The sequence below is a fragment of the Mustela nivalis genome (assembly GCF_964662115.1).
Source record: "Mustela nivalis genome assembly, chromosome: 14".
Taxonomy (NCBI): Eukaryota; Metazoa; Chordata; class Mammalia; order Carnivora; family Mustelidae; genus Mustela; species Mustela nivalis.
In genome coordinates, this window is record NC_139033.1 from 89,221,769 (window position 1) to 89,243,997 (window position 22,229).

General features: G+C 42.7%; 2 protein-coding genes across 3 annotated transcripts; one reads left to right on the plus strand and one right to left on the minus strand.

The window, feature by feature from the left end:
* The first annotated feature begins 69 nt into the window (after window positions 1–69).
* XBP1 (X-box binding protein 1) lies at window positions 70–6,581 on the plus strand. The gene is given in 6 exon segments (XM_082698138.1): window positions 70–377; window positions 1,321–1,417; window positions 2,294–2,428; window positions 4,986–5,021; window positions 5,024–5,131; window positions 5,439–6,581. Coding segments are annotated over 6 exon segments (1,173 nt in total). The 5' UTR covers window positions 70–138; the 3' UTR covers window positions 5,997–6,581.
* A 3,283-nt stretch (window positions 6,582–9,864) lies between these two features.
* Window positions 9,865–22,215, minus strand: CCDC117 (coiled-coil domain containing 117). Of its 2 annotated transcripts, none has more exons than XM_082698154.1 (5): window positions 21,878–22,215; window positions 21,195–21,245; window positions 15,610–15,834; window positions 15,039–15,176; window positions 9,865–12,826 (listed from the first exon to the last, which is right to left on the minus strand). In XM_082698154.1, exons 1-5 carry the CDS (start codon window positions 22,057–22,059, stop codon window positions 12,589–12,591), a joined length of 834 nt encoding a protein of 277 aa, XP_082554280.1. In that variant the 5' UTR covers window positions 22,060–22,215; the 3' UTR covers window positions 9,865–12,588. The 2 variants fall into 2 exon arrangements, with proteins under 2 accessions (XP_082554280.1, XP_082554281.1); XM_082698155.1 differs by having other exon boundaries at window positions 15,610–15,755; window positions 21,878–21,942.
* Between the last annotated feature and the right edge of the window lie 14 nt (window positions 22,216–22,229).

The following is a 22,229-nucleotide window of genomic DNA, read 5'->3' on the forward strand; positions in this document are numbered from 1 at the left end:
GACCAATGGGCGCCGAGAGCCGCCGCGCGTCACGCGCCGCTGGCCAATCGCGGAGGGCCACGACCTTAGAAAGGCTGGGTGCGGCGAGGCCGCGCGGCGGACGGCGGCGGCGCGCACTGGCGTAGACACTCTCGGGCCATGGTGGTGGTGGCACCCGCGCAGAGCCCGGCCGCTGGGGCCCCCAAAGTGCTGCTTTTGTCCGGCAAGCCCGCTGCCGCCGCCGCCGCCGCCGCCGGAGCCCCGGCCGGCCGGGCTCTGCCACTCATGGTGCCGGGCCCGCGAGGGGCCAGCCCCGAGGCGGCAAGCGGGGGGCCGCCCCAGGCACGCAAGCGACAGCGCCTCACGCACCTGAGCCCCGAGGAGAAGGCGCTGCGGAGGTGGGCGAGGGTCGGGGCGCGGACCCTGAGGGCGAAGGGCTGGGAGCCGGATCCGAAGCCGGGCGCTGGCCGACTGCCGCGCTCGGGCGCCTTGGGCCTGGCAGGTGGGATGCCAGCGTGGCGCGGGGCGGGGCAGGAAGTCGGGAGTCCCGGGCTGCGCCAGCCTTTGTCCCCCACCCCCTTTTCTGACACATTAGGGATGCGTAGAGCTGGGGGTTCGCGCCCTGGGGTTCCAGCCCTCTTGCTATGTGACCACAGACCTGTCATTCAGTTTTTCTGAATTGGGGCGGTGGCTTGGACTCGATTGACCTACTTTTTTTTGGAGGCGTGCGGGGTTGAAATGACAGTTGTGGAGAGGGCTGTGAGCTCTGTGAGGCTCACTAGTCAGACTTCGTCTCCACGCTCTTAAGAGGGATTTATGTATTCATGAGTTCTTTGGAAGGATTGAGTGAGAAAGACGTAGCACCCAACCCAGTTCTCCGTAAATATTAGTTCTTTTGTGGTCATTGTGCCTTTTGTGATATAAGTGCCTCCTTGAGCTGACGCGGGGCCCAGCCGTCCGGGGACTGCCCGGAATGCCAGCCAGGGCTAAAGGCATCGGCCTCTCCTCTGTTTGAGTTATACGGGGGAGTAAAAATGGGAGGAGGAAGTCTCTTATGATGCAAGCTGAGTAGTGCTTGTGTCCTTCGTGCTTGCTGTGGCCGGGGTGCGACGGGGGTGTGGATGACGCAGTATGAGGGAGAGTGAAGCAGTTCTTCAAGCCAGATCCGCGAAACGCTGTTTTTTGTTTTGTTTTTATTGCGGGGAGGAGCCTGGAGTGTATTTTACTTTAGTTTACCTTATATGAATAGTAAATGAAAATGAAAACACCAGCTGGCTAAGTTCTCAAAGATAAAAATAAGGTTTGAGATGACTTAGTGTGGTATGCCCCTTTTGTTCTCAGGAAACTGAAAAACAGAGTAGCAGCCCAGACTGCCAGAGACCGAAAGAAAGCTCGAATGAGTGAGCTGGAACAGCAAGTGGTAGATTTGGAGGAAGAGGTAAAAATACTTAAGGTCAAACTCTTTTATTGTATATCCTTCCTTGGTGAATGTTCTGATTTTGCTGCCCATCCCAAGTTGTTTCTGTCTCTTTAGAATACAGTTGAACGTTAATTAAAAGTTAAACTGAAAAAAAAAAAAAAGTTAAACTGAAAAAAAGAAGAATCTAAATTAGGATAGATAGATAATTAAATGATTAAGTGGTGAAGCTTGATGAGAGCAGAAGTAGTTGACCCTCTGGCATTTGGTGCTAGATCTGACTCAGAGTTGGTGAATTACATTATAACTTTTATCAAGTTAGTACTAAGAAATTCATAAGAGCAGATAGAAAATCATTGCTTAAACCTGAGACCCTTCCTGGCTTGGCCAAAAGTCCACTAACGGTTCCCTTCCCCTTCTAGGGCCCACTTATTACCTAATCTTATATTGTTGCCAGCTATACATCTTGAATATATAAGGATTTCACACACACACACACACGCGCGCACACACACACACACACACACACACACTCTTTATAACATATTTTGATTTTATGGTCCACCATTACCACTTCTGTTACAACCTGCTAGTTCAAGATAGGATTTTTTTTTTTTTTTTTTTTTTTGGCCATCATATCAAAATTAAAGCCACAAGTCACCCTTTGCTGAGGTCTCAATGAGTAGTTGCAAGCATTGTTATTTGTGACCCACACACACACACCCTGACATGGCACTTACTTTTCGTAACCATGACCTTCCTTCAAATACCTACTGTGAACCAACTGTATAAGCAGGGTTTTCCAAAAGGTCAAGGAGAAGGAAAGGAAACCAACCATAGTGAAACTAAGTGAAAGAACTGGATGTTTTAATAGCTTCTTCTTGAACTTACTTCCAGAACCAAAAACTTTTGTTAGAAAATCAACTTTTGCGAGAGAAAACTCATGGCCTTGTAGTTGAGAACCAGGAGTTAAGACAGCGCTTGGGGATGGATGCCCTGGTTACTGAAGAGGAGGTGGAGACCCAGACCAAGGTAATACATCCCATTTATCTGATGTCTTACGTGAGAACTGGTTCTAAGTGACATGACCCCTTAATGACACCCATTTTTCAACTGTGTAGTGGATAGTACTAATTCCTAGTAATTAAAGCAAGTTACACAGCTCTTTAAGAGCAAATACTAACAAATACCGATAGCCAATGAGATGTACCCTATCACTGGTAAGGAGAACCAGAAAAAGAGAGCCAGTCAAATCTAACTGAATGCTCCTAAAACTGTAGTAGTTCTTTGATGAATATGAATGAGTAGGGAAAGGATTTACTGTGGTAGTGACACCCCTCTGGTAGAAGGTGATTATCGGTTTTAATGCACAGACATGGCTTATTTATTGACAGCACCTGAGGGGTCTAAGATTGATAGTAGGGCAGTTGTACTCTGTGAAGGTAATGTTCAGAACAAACTTAAAAAATTACTGTCCAAAAGGAATTGGGGCCTAAATTCACTATGGAACTTTATTACTTAAGAAAATCAGTATGGGGGTGCCTGGGTGGCTCAGTGGGTTAAAGCCTCTGCCTTCAGCTCAGGTCATAGTCTCAGGGTCTTGGGATCAAGCCCGGCATCGGGCTCTCTGCTCAGCGGGGAGCCTGCTTCCCCCTCTCTCTCTCTCTCTGCCTGTCTCTCTGCCTACTTGTGATCTCTGTTTGTCAAATAAATAAATAAAATCTTTTTTTTTTTTTTTTTTTTTTTTAAAGATTTTATTTATTTATTTGACAGAGAGAAATCACAAGTAGATGGAGAGGTAGGCAGAGAGAGAGAGAGAGAGGGAAGCAGGCTCCCTGCCGAGCAGAGAGCCCGATGCGGGACTCGATCCCAGGACCCTGAGATCATGACCTGAGCCAAAGGCAGCGGCTTAACCCACTGAGCCACCCAGGTGCCCCAATAAATAAAATCTTTTAAAAAAGAAAATCAGTATAGGGCAGGGGCGCCTAGGTGGCTCAGTGGGTTAAAGCATCTGCCTTTGGCTCAGGTCATGATCCCAGGGTTCTGGGATTGAGCCCCTCATCGGGCTCTCTGCTCCGTGGGGAGCCTACTTCCTTCTCTCTCTGCCTGCCTCTCTGCCTACTTGTGATCTCTGTCTGTCGAATAAATAAATAAATAAATCTTAAAAAAAAAAAAAATTAGTATGGGGCACCTGGGTGGCTCGGTCAGTTAAGTGCCTGCCTTTGGCTCAGGTCATGATCTTGGGCTGGGATCAAGCCCTACATCGGGGTCTCTGCTCAGTGGGAAGCTTGTATCTCTCTCCCTCTGCTGCTCCCCCTGCTTCTGCTCTCTCACTCTCTGTCAAATAAATAAATAAAATCCTAGAAAGAAAAGAAAAGAAAATTATTATGGAAGGGCGCCTGGCTGGTTCAATTGCTAGAGCATGAGACTTTCAATCTCAGGATTGTGAGTTCAAGTCCACTTTGGGTGCAGAGATTACTTAAGCTAAAATCTGGGGAGTGGAGTGCCTGGGTGGCTCAGTGGGTTAAGCCTCTACCTTTGGCTCAGGTCATGGTCTCAGGGTCCTGGGATTGAGCTCCACATAGGGTTCTCTGCTCAGCAGAGAGCCTGCTTCCCTTTTCCCTTTGCCTGCCTATCTCTGCCTGCCTCTCTGCCTATTTGTGATCTCTTTCTGTTAAATTAAACAAACAAAAAAATCTTTAAAAAAAAATTAAGATTTTGGGACGCCTGGGTGGCTCAGTTGGTTGGACGACTGCCTTCGGCTCAGGTCATGATCCCGGAGTCCCGGGATCGAGTCCCGCATCGGGCTCCCAGCTGCATGGGGAGTCTGCTTCTCCCTCTGACCTTCTCCTTGCTCATGCGCTCTCTCACTGTCTCTTTCTCAAATAAATAAATAAAATCTTAAAAAAAAAAAGATTTTATTTATTTGAGAGTGTACATACATATGTACAAGCAGGGGGGACAGGCAGAAAGAGAGTAGATTCCCTGCTGTGGTACTTGATCCCAGGACTCTGAGATCATGACCTGAGTTGAAGACAGATGATTAACTGACTGAGCCACCCAGGTGCCCCTAAAAGTAACATTTTTTTTTAAAGATTTTATTTATTTATTTGATAGAGACACAGCAAGAGAGGGAACACAAGCAGGGGGAGTGGGAGAGGGAGAAGCAGGCCTCCTGGGGAGCAGGAAGCCAGATGCGGGGGTCTACCCCAGGACCCCCGGACCATGACCCAAGCCGAAGGCAGACACCAAACGACTGAGCCACCCAGGCGCCCCTAAAAGTAACATCTTAAAAAAAAACACAAACATTATTATAGAGAGTATAATTGAAGATATTTAGGAATATCAGCCCTTCCTGAACCTTTGCTTGGGGCATAAAGATGTTTCATTGCATAGAAAATGACAGAAATTAGTCTTCCATCCCTTTTCTCTTCTTGAGGACTCAATAAAATGGAAATAAATGAAGGTAAGGGAAAGATTTCAGCTCTAAAGCATAGTTTTCTAGCTTTCTTGAAAGTTGAGACTCCCAGGTGCCTAGTGAGCATTTCCTTGAGGACTGCAGTTTGAGCTGTTGCATTGGTCTTTGCAGGGGAATGGAGCGAGGCCAGTGGCCGGGTCTGCTGAGTCCGCAGCACTCAGACTACGTGCACCTCTGCAGCAGGTGCAGGCCCAGTTGTCACCCCTCCCGAACATCTCCCCATGGATTCTGACAGCGTTGACTCTTCAGACTCTGAGGTAGGGGTTTTTTGGATTTTGTTAAGAGAATTATAACTAGTTAATTCATCTCTCTGATGTCTGACATTCCCAGCCATTCAGAGGAGGTCAGTAGAAGTTAGTTTTGGTTGGGTTACAGGTGAACATCGACTACCTTCCTATCTCCTTGTGATTTGGACGTAGAGTGAGGTATAGATGAATGGGTCTGTGGGACTCGGTGGTCATCCTATTATGATTAATTTACATTGTGGGACCTAGTAATAAGTATTCTAGGTAAATTTCAGTACCTTCTGATGGTTGGATTCTATTTAACTTTTGCCTCTTGCAGTCTGATATCCTGTTGGGCATTCTGTTCAACTTGGATCCAGTCATGTTCTTCAGATGTCCTTCCCCAGAGTCTCCCAGCCTGGAGCAGCATCCAGAAGCCCATCCCGAAGGACCCAGTTCCTTACCAGCCTCCCCTTCTCCATCACTGGGGACGTCATCAGCCAAGCTGGAAGCCATTAATGAACTGATTCGTTTTGATCACGTATACACCAAGCCCCTAGTCTTAGAGATACCCTCTGAGACAGAGAGCCAAGCTAATGTGGTAGTGAAAATTGAGGAAGCACCTTTCAGCCCCTCAGAGAAAGATCACCCTGAATTCACTGTCTCAGTGAAGGAAGAACTTGTAGAAGATGACTTCATTCCAGAGCTGGGCACCTCAGATCTACTTTCATCCAGCCACTGCCTGAAGCCATCTTCCTGTCTACTGGATGCTTACAGTGACTGTGGATATGAGGGCTCCCCTTCTCCCTTGAGCGACATGTCCTCTCTGCTTGGTGTAGACCATTCTTGGGAGGACACTTTTGCTAATGAACTCTTTCCTCAGCTGATTAGTGTCTAAGGAATGATCCAGGGCTGTTACCCTTTTCTTTTGACCATTAGAACTGCCTGGAAGATAGCAAAGAAGCCTGTGCTTCATTTTAAAAAGCCAAAGTAGAGGGTGTACAGTGCTAGGGAATTCCCTTAAAGTCTGTTAAACTGTATAGGTCACCCCAAGTATTGTCTTTGTCATCCAGCAGTCCAAAGTACTCAGATATATTACTACAATCCAGAATTACAGTTTTTGAGGTTGTACCCTTAAGGGCAATAGTCTGCCCTAAAATTCTTATGTAAGGGTCATCAGACAAGCATCTTAGACATGAAATTTATGAGTGGCCCTTTAACATTTCTTTTACTCCTTCTTGGCATCCCAGGCTTGCCTCCAATTTTAAGTCCTTTAGTTTGCTTCTGCAAGCAGAGAACCTACCTGAGGGGGCTCCTTTCCCTCATGTACAGTTCACGTAAAGATCAAGAATCTTGTGTAAAACTATGGAAATTTACTATGTAAATGCTTGATGGAATCTTTCCCTGCTAGTGTAATTTTTGGAAGGTGCTTTCTCCATTTATTTAAAACTACCTGTGCAATTAAAAAGTGCAATGCAGTGTCTTTGTTCTTGGGTAAGTCTTACTGTTTTCTCTAGGTGTTTCATTGTTTGCCATGATAGTGATTAACCCAGCTTCAGTGAGCATGCCACTTTTTAAAGGTTTTTTTTTCCCCCTTAGTTATTACCTGCTTCAGTTTCTGACTGCTGTGATATAATCTACTCTTTGAGCAGTTACTGTATTTCTGAGTTTCTTTAACCTAACTGGCCAATATCACAGATTAGTAAGTGGCAGAGCTAGAATGCTTAACATGCTAAGAGAAGGACATGCCATTAAATACCAAGATTCTCTTGCCATTATTATAAGGATTAAGAACATTTTCTAGACTCAAACTCCCCTGGGTTTAACTCCGCCACTGGTTAGCCAGATAACCCTGGACATATATCACTTCCTCACCTATGCAGTGGCATAACAGTCAACCTCTCTAAAGGTTGGTAGAGGATTCAAAGAGATGATGCGTCTTAAGTTCTTGGTATACATATACCAGGCACCATCCCAAGCACTCAAAAGTTAGCTCTTCCCTTAATCCACTTTGGAGAGTTTGAACTTAGAGAATTAGATAACCTCTAGAACTTGCTTCACAGAAGAATGAACCTGTTTAAGAAATAAAACCTGACACATTACTATTATCTGTAAACTATAGAAATGATAACCTCATCATCATCCAGGTGTAAAACTTTTCCTTGGGAATCTTTTATTTTTCCCCCTTTGGGAATCTTCTTAAAAGACACTGAAGGACTTCCCTCAGTTATAGAAAACATTTCACCTATACCAGGATCCTATGGCAACATTAAGACTACCACTACAGCAGTCAGAGTGAATGAGTATAGACTAAAGGTAGGATTCAAAAGATCTCAAGCAGCAAGACCAAGCATGCTCTACTTTCAGCCAAGTACAAGAGATAGTGGGGTGACTGGAAGCATGTCCACAAGACAGGCTAAAATCCCTGGTTTACAAAAGCCAGAGCTCAATCCTAGTCTGTGGCAACACAAGCTTACCTAGGCTCAATTTTCCCTTTTTTGTTTTAAAATTTATTTCTCTTAGTAATTTCTTCACCCAATGTGGGGCTCAGACTCACAAACTGAGATCAAGAGTTTCACATTCTTCTGAGTGAGCCAGCCAGGCACCCCTAGGCTGTTTATGGTAAATATAGAGAACCTCCAGCAGTCCCCATGATTAAAAATCTGATCACCTGATTTTCTATAACTGAAAACTTAAGTGCTGGGAATCTATTTAAGGATTGTCTAAGCAAATGTAATTACAGATGCATTTTAGCTACTCTCCATAATAGAAGCATCTGGAGATTGAGGTTCAAATAATTTACATTCAATGACATCACATGAAAGCAGCAGCTGTACTGGCAGGAATAACACACAGGACATATATAACCTGTGTCGGTCATTGGGGTTTTCATTTTCTGCACAGAGGGGTGAAAATGACTAAACACTGCCCAGTCTTGAGAAAACACCCGGTATTTAAGGAGAGCTCATTGAAACAAACTGGTCAGAAATAAAAATCAAGACATTTGTCTGCAAGGGGCTCCTGGGTGGCTCAGTGGGTTAAGCTGCTGCCTTTGGCTCAGGTCATGATCTCAGGGTCCTGGGATCGAGCCCTGCATCGGGCTCTCTGCTCCACAGGGAGCCTGCTTCCCTCTCTCTCTCTCTGCCTGCCTCTCTGCCTACTTGTGATCTCTGTCAAATAAATAAATAAAATCTTAAAAAAAAAAAAAAAAGACATTTGTCTGCAAAACCAAAGCAAGATTTCTATTAAATGCAGAGGGTTGTCCATAAATGAAACAATCAGGTGGCAAATGTCTTCATACCATTTCCCTAAGCCTCGTAACACCAATCTATGTGTGCCTCCTTCCTTTTCTACTAGGTATGCTATTGGAGCAAAATAAAGACAGAACTGTAGGCAAAAGGTAACTTGGCCAACTCCAGGAATATTTCATGGCATCAGTTAAATTCTAATATCCTATGAAATTTTAACTTCATGACTTCTCGAATTCATTAAAGGACAGGAAAACTGGCTTGTTTACCCACTCAGCAGTTGTTGAAAGACAACACCCTTGTCTTGCTGGAGCTGTAGTCAAAATGCATGCCATTCATCTCTAAAATGCCACTGACAGGGCGCCTGGGTGGCTCAGTTGGTTAAGTCACTGCCATCAGCTCAGGTCATGATCCTAATGCTGGGATCAAGTCCCATATCAGGCTTCCTCTACTCTGCAAGGAGCCTGCTTCTCCCTCTCCCTGCTTGTGCTCTGTCAAATAAAATCTTTAAAGCTAAAAAAAATAAAATGCCACTGACAGAGTATTTGCACCAAATGGATATATACAAAAGTATATTTTCTCAAGGGGTTTAATGTTACATTGACTGAACCACACTTTATTGTGGATTATGTTGATGAAGTCTAAATGACATTTTAGATATTCTATGAAAACACTATAAAACCACTGGTCAAGTGGGAAGAACACTGAAGCTGGTTAAGTTCAATTATAATCAAAATTATCACTATCTATTTAGTTTTAGTTTCCAAATATGTAAAATAAATTAGATAGCTCTTAGCTGTGATTTCCAAATTTTGGTGATAAACAATATCCTGAGTTTTCTGTAATTACAACCCAAACTTAACTCTGCCTCACCACACATCAGGGACCCACATCATCAAGCCAAAGTTGTAAATATGCAGGCAATACTGCCACCCAGTGACCTGTCAACTCTTAAAGAAATGACCACATAACTGAACATTATGGAATTTACCTATTCCATTTTCAATGGTCCTAAACCTGTAAAAAAAAAAAAAACCAACTGTGAACTCTACCATTTCCAGCTGTTTATTTAAACATTTTTGAAGACTGTCACTACTGTTGTCCGAACAGTGGCAGTCAATTACCACTGCCGATCAATGCTGTTGACAGCAGTGAACTGGTAGAGTGGTAAGCATTCTGTAAGCATTTAGAACAGCAAAACAGTCTGCCTATTTTGGAAATACTGAATTCACTTATACAGCTTAACTTTAACCCAACATAATCACCCTCTCAAATTTAAGACCCTCACTGATACAAATGCTTTTTCTTTTTTATTATTTTTTTATTTGAGAGAGGGGAGAGGGGCACAGGGAGAAGCAGACTCCCCTGGACTCAAGGATCACGACCTGAGCCAAAGGCAGATGCTCACTCAACTGAGCCACCCAGGCACCCATGAATTCTGCTTTAAATACAATTTAGAAGCCAGCAGAGGTAGCTGATTTTGTTTACTTATGGCAGGAATACAAATACCTCATGAAGTCAAAGCACTTAAGAAGTTTTATTGAAAACAATAAAATACAGAAACACCAGATTCTTGTTTGAAAGTAAAATTGACAGCATCTCCCAGAACGTTCCTAGTACTGTACCATTCTGGTCACTATTAATGAAAAACCAAGTTTTCAAATCCAAAATAATTAATGAACCTGCTTATAATAAGCATCGTTCTCATGGTTCTAGCCCCTACCCTCTTTTCCTAAAATTTTACATTTGCACCTTTTCAAAAATGAGCAAGTTTTGTTTTTGTTTCTTCTTTTTTAAATGACTGATTAAATTTGTGAGAACTGAACTTTATATTAAAAAAAAAAATACACACACACACCCTACTCAAACTCAGAGAAAATATACATTTGTTCATTAAAGCTCACCTGCTTTAGATCATTTTTCTCTTCACACATTAGCATAGTAAGCCAATGTTTGATCCATGCTTCAAAAGTTGTACAAAATAAAAAGACCTGTTGATTCCCTAAGGAAACCTTAAGGCAAAAGCAAAAGCCTTACACTACAGAAGAAAAACAAAGCAGAGGCATGGAGACTGTGGAGACGGCTCAGATGAATAAGCACCACAAGGATGAAGAAAATTTCTGTACAAACATATGCAAAAGGATAAAGTTTAAAAAGGAGCATTAAACATCCATTTTCCTGCAGAAATAATCACGTGAGATAATCTGACTCCTGAAACAAGTTGTTTGGATTTTAATTAACAGACTCTTCATTCTCTCCTGTATTTTACCAGTGGTATCAGAGCCCTGTTTTGGAGCTCTTCTTCCTTTTCCTCATACAGACCTTGGATCAGAGGCCTGGCCCACAATTCCTACCAAAGACTATCTTAGTGTGTTTTGGGTCCTTCTTTGGAAAGTTGTCAACTCCCCTTCTGCCCACTGGGACTAACTCCAAATCCTGGGCATTCACTTCATGTTTTTGAGTCATACCAGAAGAAACTTTTAGGACGGCGATTTCTTTAAGGCTACAAACTTTTTAAGTTGGTCCCATTAAACAATGACCTAAAGGCAGGAGTTTTTCAAACGGCATGAATCAAACACTTGCACATCTCAACAGAATACAGTTTACATTCATCTCTAAATCTGAGATTAAGAAACTATTAGCTGGTTTCCAACTGGTTTTAATACTGGTTTGAAGTTTGAATAATTTTATTGTGTAGACATTAAATATTGTTTAAATATTAAACATTAAATCTTTTCCTGACTGTCCAGACAGAAACAGAGAAAGCAGGAACAGGCAAGGGAAGAAACAGTCCAATTAACAGACTTGTTACTTCTATGCCATCTGTAACAAGGGGAGGGATTTCAGCATGGGTTTCAAAAATGTCTGGGAGCTTGTTTCTAAAAAGTCACCTCTACTTGGCATAAGCCATTTTTTTTTCCCTACACAAGGTATCTGAGTCCTACAAAGGGGGAAAAATACCCAGAAAACAAAACAAAAAGAACTGGGGTGGTCTCCTGTTGTGTGATGTAAGGGCAAGTATTACACTATTACACTCATTTAATAAGTTATAGTGGATACTTCTGTAGCACTAAAGGAAGTGTTATTTTACTCGGCACTACTGAGTCCTTGCCACACAGAAGAGCCCTTCCTGAGAAATAAAGAACTTCAATCATGGTTATCCCCAAAGGGCACCTTGAGCCTGGTTTAGTTCCTCAAGATGAAGATGTCCCGCACTAGCAGGAAGCCATTCTCTAGGTTTACTGCACAACAGCTGAAGTACCAGGCAAAGAGGTTGGTTCAGTAACTCTCAATGTCACTTACCATTTCAGTTAATTATTGTCATTGTTTTCTACATTAACACTAAAAATACTCAACTTGCTAATATAGGTACAATCTTTTTAAAAATACCTATCAACGCTGGGCTTTGCTGACATGGCAGTTCCTTGGGATTACTTAAGGGAGGCTTCTCCCATAGCTAATATGAACATAGGGTTACCTCACTATCACTTTTTAACGATCACTCAAAGTTAATTAAGTTGTAAACATTCCTGAATAACCGGGCTTATCAATTATGCAAGGGAAACCAAGGAGCAACTGTAGCACATGGCAAAAAAGCCTTGAAGGAAAAACCTTTTTTGTATTTTCATTGCCATTTTCAGAGGCTACTAAGTGAGCCACAATGCTACCAGCTATTTAATCAACGTAGCTACACAGAATTGACAATATACAAGTTTCAGAGCCTCTGTTAAATCTCTTGGCAATAGGCTAAGCTACCTTCCTCCCTCCTCTTCCCAATTTTACAGAGTCACCACTATAAACAAGCTCTGATCTATATACGCAGTTGTGACTCGGCTGTCAGGGTACAGCCATAGTAGGAGCATTCTTCTTTCTTAATGCATTGTTTCAAATTCAAGTGTCTGAATATTCGCCAACTATCTGAATGGTTTAGACAATGTGATAGATGATTTAAGTCACCCTCAGACACACAGCTTTTATACTTGCCTTTGCAGGCTGCAAGTTCCATTCCCTTAATAAGCCCTGTGGAAAACTCCTTTCCCTTGAGACAAGCTTCCATAGCAAAAAGTTGGATTCACGAAATGGCTACCCAAAATGAGAGTCCCACCCCAAATCACAGGTGGAGATATTATTACACCCGTTTCATAAAACTTTCAAGTCCCTATACTATACAAATACAAGTAGGCTCACAACTAAATACATGAGCCTTCTAAAATTTGACAACGTTAGCATAGAAACTGGTTTCTAGAGTTCCATCTCTTCTTCTGTGCAAGCAGCTGTCTCCAAACTATTGTAAACAGGCAGCCCTGTTTGCTGAGGTTCCAAGAACAGTTCAGTTCTCCCAGGGAAGGCAGGGCCAGCAGCTGCATGCTTAGTTTGGCTCTCTCCTGTATAGTTCTTAGTATTAGATGTCGGCTTTGGCTTATCAGAAAGAAGTTCAGGGAGAGGTTTCCACAGCACAAGCTCCATGGAAGGACGGCTCCTAAGACATAAAATACAGTTTCTTATAAAAAAAATTTTAGGATATGGAAATAAAAGATACATGTTGAAAATTTAATGTTTGCTACCAAATATCTAAAGAACTGAGAGAATTAAAATAGGAGATTTTATGATGATCTAAAGAGATCTTTAGAAAGGTCAAACACATACAATTTTATAGTTCTGCTCATATTTTTAAGAGATTTATTTAGAGAAGACACGCATGTGTACAAATAAGTGAGGGGAGGAGCAGAGAGAGGGAAACAGAGAGAGAGAATCCCAAGTGGACTCCCCACTGATCATGAAGCAGGCCATGGGGCTCGATGCCAGGACCCTGAATCATGACCTAAAGTGAAACCAAGAGTCAGATGCTTAACAGACTAAGCTACTCGGATGCCTCTGTTCTGCATGTTTTTAACCAACCTACTAGTTGTACTGATGCTGTGATTAAAAGTAATATAGGAGTGCCTGGCTGGCTCAGTCAGTAGAGCATGCAACTCTTGATCTTGGGGTTTTAAGTTCCAGCCCCATGTTGGGTATAGAGATTACTCAAGATCTTTAAAATAAAAGCAATATAAACATCCAATGTAAAAAAATAAAGGCCCTTGATTTAATGTAAAATTCCTTAAACTGTGGTTAGTATTAGTAGGTATGAGCTACTACCTTGTACTAAACCTTTATAAATGAAAATGAAATACTGACCAAACACATTAAACGTATCTCTGTTATGCATTCTGCTTAGTACAGCTACAAAGCAGAATGCTTTTTGCAGTAAGTACAAACGATTATGGCCCCAATGCCTACCTGCCCCCATGGTTTGATAGTTTCTGGGACCCAAAGGCAAGTAAGACAAACCACAATGAATAGTACCCCGAAATGCTAGCTTCTGGAAAACTACCAAGAGCAAAAAGTGCTCTTTTTTAGGCTGTAGGACAGCATGGCCTGCTTACTCTTGGCTAAATTAACTACCCACCCTTAGAGTTAGGTAGTTAATTATATACCCAAGTTAGGGAGCTAATGCAAAACTTCTGTGATCTAACATCAGCTGATGGGCGCCCGGGTGGCTCAGTAGTTTAAGCAGCTGCCTTCGGCTCGGGTCATGATTTCAGGGTCCTGGGATCGAGCCCTACATCGGGCTCTCTGCTCGGCGGGAAGCCTGCTTCCTCCTCTCTCTCCGCCTGCCTCTCTGCCTGCTTGTGGTCTCTGTCAAATAAATAAATGAAATCTTAAAAAAATAAATAAATAAAAATAAAATAAAATAACATCAGCTGAACCCATTGTGGCCACAGGCAATACTTATCTACCTGGCATCACTCAGACTGCTGTTCTCAAGAGATTTTTTCAGATACCTGACACCTACCCTCATACGGAGTTATCAAATCTACCTGCAGTTTTTTCTAGGCAATAAATAGCACTTTAAACCGGACGATTATTTTACACATGCTTCAGATCATGTAAGCTCAAGGACTATAAGAATTACAGAGCTATCATTAGTTCTGGTGTTAATAGCCCCAGGCTGCTTCATTTTTAAGGCTCTGATGTTTGCTTTCTAGTTTCCTCTCCTGTCCTCACACTATACTGTCACTACTCCCTAGGAGTTTTTTTCCCACTTCCTGTTCCAGTGTTTCTACTCTAATGGAAACCAGGTAACTGAGCTCATTAAACTTTGTGGTACTTCTATTGACTATTGGGAGATTTCTTTTGGTATGTTTTCTAAGTCTCAGTGGTCTTCCTGGATAACGGAGAGCCTGGTAAACAAGAACTTTTGAAATGTGGTTCCTATATCCTATGACACGAATTTAGGAGAATGGGCTCTCTTGCCAATCCTCCCAACCCCAAACATTAGACAGTGTGTTTCAGGACTTCAAAAGAATTGGGGGTTAAGGGATGCCTGGGTGGCTCAGTTGGTTGGACGACTGCCTTCGGCTCAGGTCATGATCCTGGAGTCCCGGGATCAAGTCCCGCATCAGGCTCCCAGCTCCATGGGGAGTCTGCTTCTCTCTCTGACCTTCTCCTCGTTAATGCTCTCTCTCAAGTAAATAAATAAAATCTTAAAAAAAAGAAAAAAAAAAAAGAATTGGGGGTTAAGAAGGTAAGGCAGCCACTCAATGCTGAGTGTGCTTGTCCGTCTCCCTCTGCTCCTCTCCCTGTGCTGTCTCTAAAAAATAAGTAAGTTTTTAAAAATAAATAAATGGAAACCAGGAACCAACACTTACATGGACTCAATCATTTTCTTTGTAAAGACTTCATCAAACTCCCTCTTCAAACCTGTTTTCATGGTGTCAGAAAGAACAAGACTGGGGAGATGGTTAATATTTCTGTCAGCTTCCACTTCTTCATCCTCATCAATTATCCTAAGACAGCAGAAGCAGAGAAAGAAAAATTTAGTCGAGTTATTATATATTTTAGCAATTAGACAAAATTAAAAAAAAAATAAGAGCAACAGGTGCTATAGGAAAAGATCAAGTAAAATATGAGGCTCTGAGTGAAAAAAGTACATACAGGAGAGTTACTCAATGTTTCACTTAAAAATTTTTACATCAGATGCAATCACATTTAAAGAATGTGTCCCTGGAAACTACCATAAACCAAAAAATTAATATTCCCAGATAGTGCAGTTCTATGAGAAGAGTTTGACATTAAATGTGTCGACTTTGAGTTCTCAAATTTTCATAGTCTGAGAGGTTGAAGATTACTGTTACCACCAAATGATGAATTAGACTAGCTTAAGAGTAGAGATATCACACGGGAACTGCAATAAGCCAATGATACAAGCTACCCGTTTACCTGTCCTCGATTTCTTGAAGCCTCCTTCGTGCAACTTCACACTGTGGTTCTCCTGTTGTCTGATCCATCTCTTCACATATAACATCTAACATGCCAGGTGCAGAGAGGCCACTAGTGCACGGATTTACTCCATGACTCTCTATATCCTGATGTGCACAAAGAATCCAGTCATTAGGACCAGCACAGAGCCCTGCTTCAGTTAGCCTTTTCTTTCTTACTGGACAACTGGAAAAACAAAAAACAAAACCTCAATGAAAATTCAGTCATATAAATGTTTATCATTCCTTTCTCTAACCAAACTCTTATATTAAAAAAACTCTGATTTTTGTCAGTGTGTGATTACAAGACAGAAAATCATGCATTTCCTTTTGTCATTCTGACAGCTTCCTTAAGATGTTTTCCTCTACTGCTCTCTACCAAATTAGGCTACACCTGCAAGATTGTGCTTTTTCAGATTAGTGTTCAATGTGGGAATTTAGAGTCATTCCTACTTATTTGGCTCTGGATAGGTCAAGTGGAAAGTAAAGAAACCAAACCACAAGCACCAATTCAGAACCAGCCATATTTTGTCGTGATTCTGCTTGCTCCCTATGGGGATGTGATCCACAGGCATCCTGTCTTCCCTTAGGGCAAAAGATAAATGCTTTATCAGGTCCATTCCAGGTACTCCAGGTTGCAGAGGATACTGTGATTTCTTGGTCCTCTCAGAAATGTCCAAAGACTGTCATTTGGCTCTGAGCCCCTTACTAATAAGGGTGTAAGTTTTTCTCCCGCTTAAACCATTTTCACTTCCTAGAAAAATTTGTATTACAGAAAGCCCTTAGAGTTCATCAATTTCTTTGTTTTGCAGATTTGGAAACTAAGACCTAGAAAAGCTAAAGTGGCCCCTCCTAAATGTCACATAAGGCAGAGCTGCACGTCGGGCACCAGAAGGCAGAGCTCCAAAGTCCTAGCTCTATGTCATTTTCACTGAAACTTATGGCCTCCTTAGGGAAGTTCAAGCTCTTACCATGAAGTAGTATTTGCATATGCTGCAATGTGCCCAGGATGGCTGAAAACTGTCTGAAGAAATTAGACAACTGGTCCTACTCTACTTAAGTGCTCTGACCAGGCGGACTTTACTGCTTGGGCAGCAAGTGTGGCCTCAAAACACAGCACAGCTCTGCAACTTAAAAGAATTCATTAATGGCTACCACAGCTTACGAGAAGGAAGTGGCATGTATTCTACAAAAAGAAATTTCTATTCATGTTAAGACTACAAAAATCAACATTAGGGACACCTGGGTGGCTCAGCTGGTTAAGTGACTGCCTTCCACTCAGGTCATAATCCCGCATCAGGCTCCTTGCTCAGCAGCGAGTCTACTTCTCCCTCTGACCCACCCACTTCTCATGCTCTCTCCCGCACGAACGCTCTCTCTCCCTCTCTCTCTCTCAAATAAATAAATAAATAAAATCTTTAAAAAATAATAAACATGAGTCTCTGGCAATATAAAATCTGACAAATAATGATGTTCTCTTGAACCTAGACTTTTACTGGAATTGACAAATCATTTTTTAAAATGTTTAGTTTTTTGTTTTTTGTTTTTAAGATTTTATGTATTTGGGAGAGACAGAGAAAGAGAGCGCACACACACAAAGGGAGAGGGAGAAGCAGATTCCCCGCTGAGCAGGGAGTCTGATACCGGGCTTGATCCCAGGACCCTAGTGGGATTATGACCTGAGCCAAAGGCAGATACTTGACTGACTAAACCACCCAGCGCCCCTTTTCTAAGTATAGTTGACATGCAAAGTTACATTAGTCTTAAGTATAAAACAGAGTCTATAATGCTGTATCTTCTGCTATACAATTGTAGCTATCATCTAAATATAAAGAACCCCTCACAAATTTGCATATCACCCTTGCACAGGGCCCATGCTAATCTTCTCTGTATAGGTCCCATTTTAGTCTACATGGTACCAGAGTAAGCACAAGAATAGTTTATGATTCGTTTTAATTGATAAGAAAATACTAAGACTCTCTATCTATACATCACATGTCTCTGTAATATTTGGATAGTTTTATGGTGTAATGTTTTGAAATCAGAAGAAAACTATACACATAAAACCAGCTAAGAAAAAGCAGAATAAATCTAGAAGGAACAGGTAATTTCCTAGCGCATCCAACAATGCAACAATGAAATGCAACAGACTGTAAGAGCTGGGTTCTAATCTCTGACTTCTGACATGATTTGGACTATATTATTTCACACTTGTAGGTCCATTTTGCAAATAATCAGAGATCAATGATAATTAAGTTTCAAAGAAAATGTGATATAAAAGACTTCGAAGTATAGCTAAGAGATATGAAGTGGCAGGTGGGCAGCACACTTATGGGCATTAGATATTCAAATGCCAAGTTCCTCATTCTCAGGGCCTCTGTCTCTCTATCTGTAAATTAAAGGAAGCTAACTGTTATGTATTGTTATTTATTTTTTTAAAAGCAAGCTCTACACCCAATGTGGGGCCTGAATTCACAATCATCCCCACCCTAGATCAAGGATCCCATGCTCTACAGACTGAGCCAGCTAGGAACCCCAAAGCCAACAGATTTTACACTTCAAACTTTTCACACTGGAACTCTTTACTCAATTACCTCTCTCTCTCGCCTTTTTTTTTTTTTTTTTTTTTTTTAAATGAGAGAGCTCACAAGTAGGCAGAGAGAGAGAGCAGGAAGCAGGCTCCCTGCCGAGCCGAGAGCTCGATGCAGGACTCGATCCCAGGACTCTGAGATCGTGACCTGAGCTGAAGGCAGAGGCTTAACCCACTGAGCCACCCGGTGCCTCTTTTTTTAAAAAATTTATTTATTTTGGAAAGAAAGCAAGCAAGCAGGGAGAGGGGCAGAGGGAGTGAAGCTGATTCCCGCTGTTTGTGGAGCCTGACACTGGACTCCTCTCAAGACCTTGAGATAACAGCCTGAGCCAAAACCAGGAGTCACAAACTCAACAGACTGAGCCACCCAGGCATCCCTATTCAATTATTTCTTCGAGTGTAGTCCAAAAGACAAAAGCAAAGAGAGCCCTTCTGCAGCAATTCCAAGGCAATAAAGAATATAAATGCTGTCTGGTCTGGTGGTTTTTAAACTAAGGCAACTTTCAAATCTATTTAGCTTATGCATCAGCAAGGTTAGAAAATCCAGTTTCTGCTGGCCAAAAAACAAACAAGCAAAACATATACAAAGTTAAAACAAATGACAGGGGTGCCTGGGTGGCTCAGTGGGTTAAGCCTCTGCCTTCAGCTCAGGTCATGATCTCAGAGTCCTGGGATCGAGCCCCGCATGGGGCTCTCTGCTCAGTGGGGAGCCTGCTTCTCCCCCTCTCTCTGCCTGCCACTCTGCCTGCTTGTGATCTCTCTCTCCATCAAATAAATAAACAAAATCTCTAAAAAAAAAAATAAAAGACAAATGACATATTTGGGGAAACATAACATACACAATAAACTACTGATTTCTTTAGTAAAGATTTCTTATAGATGAACATGAAAAAGATCATTAAGTAAAAAAAAAAATCAATAAGCCAACAGAAAATGTCAGAAACTGGAACAAGACATACAAACACAAATGGATTAAACGGAAAGATGTTCAACTTAACTTCAATTTACAATATAAATTAAAACAGTGGTCTTAAAAAAAAAAAACAACGATCTAATTTTAACTTTAAGATCCTATGCTCATACAATTCAATGATTAGAAAACATCCATCCATTAAAATAACATTCAAGGAGTGCCTGTGTGGCTCAGTCAGTTAAGCAGCTGCCTTTGGGTCAGGTTATGATCCCAGGGTCCTGAGATCGAGCCCCAAGTCTGGCTCCCTGCTCAGTGGAGAGCTTGCTTCTTCCTCTCCCTGTTGCTCTGCTTACTTGTGCTCTGTCAAATAGTTATATAAAATCTTAAAAAAAAAAATTCAAGATGTAGATTGTTGTCAAGACTCTAAAATGGTACTCTATTTCCTTCTCCCTACAGGTAAACACTTTGTTATAGTACTGTATATACTCTTGGTATGTTTCTTTTTACCCATATTATGTCTGAGACATATCCCTTGACAGGCGTCATATATTCTTTACCCCCCCCCCTTTTTTTTGCCAAATAGAACTCCACTATATGAATTTATAATTTACTTTATCCATTTTACTATAGAGGGACATACAGGCTGTTTCCAATTTTGAGCTATTATGAACAAGGATGTTATGAACTTTCTTGTGTCTCCTGCTGAGAGCATGAACACACTCAAGAGGGGAACTGTTGGGAAATAGGGTATGTATGTCTTTAACTTACTAGATAATGCCAAACTATTTCCCAAAGTGCTTGTACCGATTTACATTCTCATCCATAGTATTGCAGAGTTACTGGTGCTCCAGTACCTGGTGGTAAAGTAACAGATCTCATTTTGAGGCTTTACTAGGCATTTATTTCCCTGATAAGGTTGAATGAACACCTTTCATTTGTTAGTCATTTGGATATCCTCTTTGAGCGATTCCTTTGCTCATTTGTCTATTAGACTGTCTATGAGATGTAATTTTTTTTTAACCTATGAGTGAAGTGAAAACATTTGAAAATACAGTTCTGGTGAAGATGGAGAAACACGCATTTCCACTGCTAAAAGAATATAAATTGGCAACAACTCTTGTTCAAAATTTAAAATGCACACAAGGAGGGTAGGGAGAGGGTGCTTGGGTTATGGACATTGGAGAGGGTATCTGCTGTGCTATGGTGAGTGCTGTTAAGTATGTAAACCTGGCGATTCACAGACCTGTACCCCTGGGGCTAATGATACATTACATGTTAGTAAGAAAATAAATAAATAAAAATAAAAAAAATAAAATGCATACAATTCACCATCAAAGAATCCATTAACCTATTTGCAAATATATATAAGGAACTTTAAAAAGGACTGGCATGGTAGATTTAATCTACAGTAAAAGCAAAAACTTACAGGTAACTTAAAAATCTATTAACAGGAGACTGGTTGGTTAATGATCTCAATATATCTGGACCTTACAATAGTATTCTATTCAATGTTGCAGAAGAAATTAGGTAGAACCCTATGTGCCTATATGCAAGGAACTACAGGAGAGTAAAAAGATCAACGTGTTGCCAATGTCAAGAGTTACCTTCTTACAAATACATAAAACCACAGGCATATACAGTTATAAAGTTTTCAGATTATCTTCCAAAGGAGAAACAGGCAGCAGGTAACAGGGAGAAAAGCGGAGTGTGCATTCTAAGACTTTACAATGTGTATCCTTTCGCACACGTGAAATCCTTTTACTCTCCGCATGTAATAATACTCACATGGATGAAAATTCAAACGTTACTAAAGATTACAGGGAGAAAAGTTTCTCTCTGACATGCCAGCTATCCAGTTACTTTCCCTAAAAGGAAACCACTGTTACCAGTTCCTCCAGCCTCCTTGCAGAGATACTCGCCGTCCCCCACCCTGCCCCGCCCAGATACTTAATGTTTCACCTTTTCACTCAAAGTAAGTAGTTGAGGATATAAAACAAGTTAAACTAAGTGACCATAAAGTGAATAAATGGCACTTGAAACTTACTCATCATCTTCCTCCTCTCGCTTGTGTTTCTTTTTACAGCGAACTGAAACACTGTTGAAACAAACAAAAATAAGTCGAGAAATTCAGAGTCTGTGTTTTCGGCATCCACTCTCCCGTTCCTCAATAATCTCGCCCGTCCCAGAGCAGCGAGCGGCTGGCCCTTTCCTTGCTGCCCGGGATTGGATATACAGATCACAGATCGCTCAGGTTGGGTGACCCACATAACTAGAAGTTGAAATTTCAACTTCTAACTGTGTCAAAGGAGTGGGAAATAAATTTGGGGGTACGGCACTGGGCTAAGCGCTTTACTTCCACGATCTCACTAGCAGGACCCATCTCTGTCCCACTCAGAGGATGAGAAACCGAGTGTCCGAGAGACACGGAAAGTTAGCGCCGGCGGCCGCGCCGAGGGCACCGCCAGGCTCCGGTTGGCCCAGGTTCCAATCCCGGCCCGACTTGGGCGAGCTCGGCAAAGTCTCCTCGACTCTCGAAGGGCGCAGGCCGGTCGAGGTCCGACCCGGACTCCCGGGCTGAGCGGCCCCGGGCGACTTACAGTTAACGTCCCCAGGATCAGTTTCTCGTCTGCTATCTGGGGGCTCAGGAGCCCCCTACGGAGAGTCGGGAGGAAGATTAACGAGCCCGAGCTGCGCGCCCGCACGCCCGGGACCCGCGGGGCTCCTTACCGTCCGCGCGCCGCGCTCCCGCCGGGGCTGCTCGGGGCGGCGCGGAGTCCCGGCCGCGGAGCCAGCTCGGCGCCTTCTGCTCCCGGCTGGAAGGCCCGGCCGGGGAAGGCCGGCGGCGGCTGTAGGAAGTCGGGGCCGCCACTCAGGGGGAGGCCGCTGAAGGGCCGGCCGAGCGCGGCCATGTCCGGGGAGACGAGGAGGCTGCGCCCGCGGCCCCGGCCGCCCGCGTCCCCAGGCCCGGCAGCTGCGGCCACAGCGACTACTGAGAGGCGCCCGCCTCTGAGCCCGCTCTCGACCCTACGTCACGCCTTCTAGAACCCTCCACCCCGGGCCGCCCAGGGGCACGCCGGGA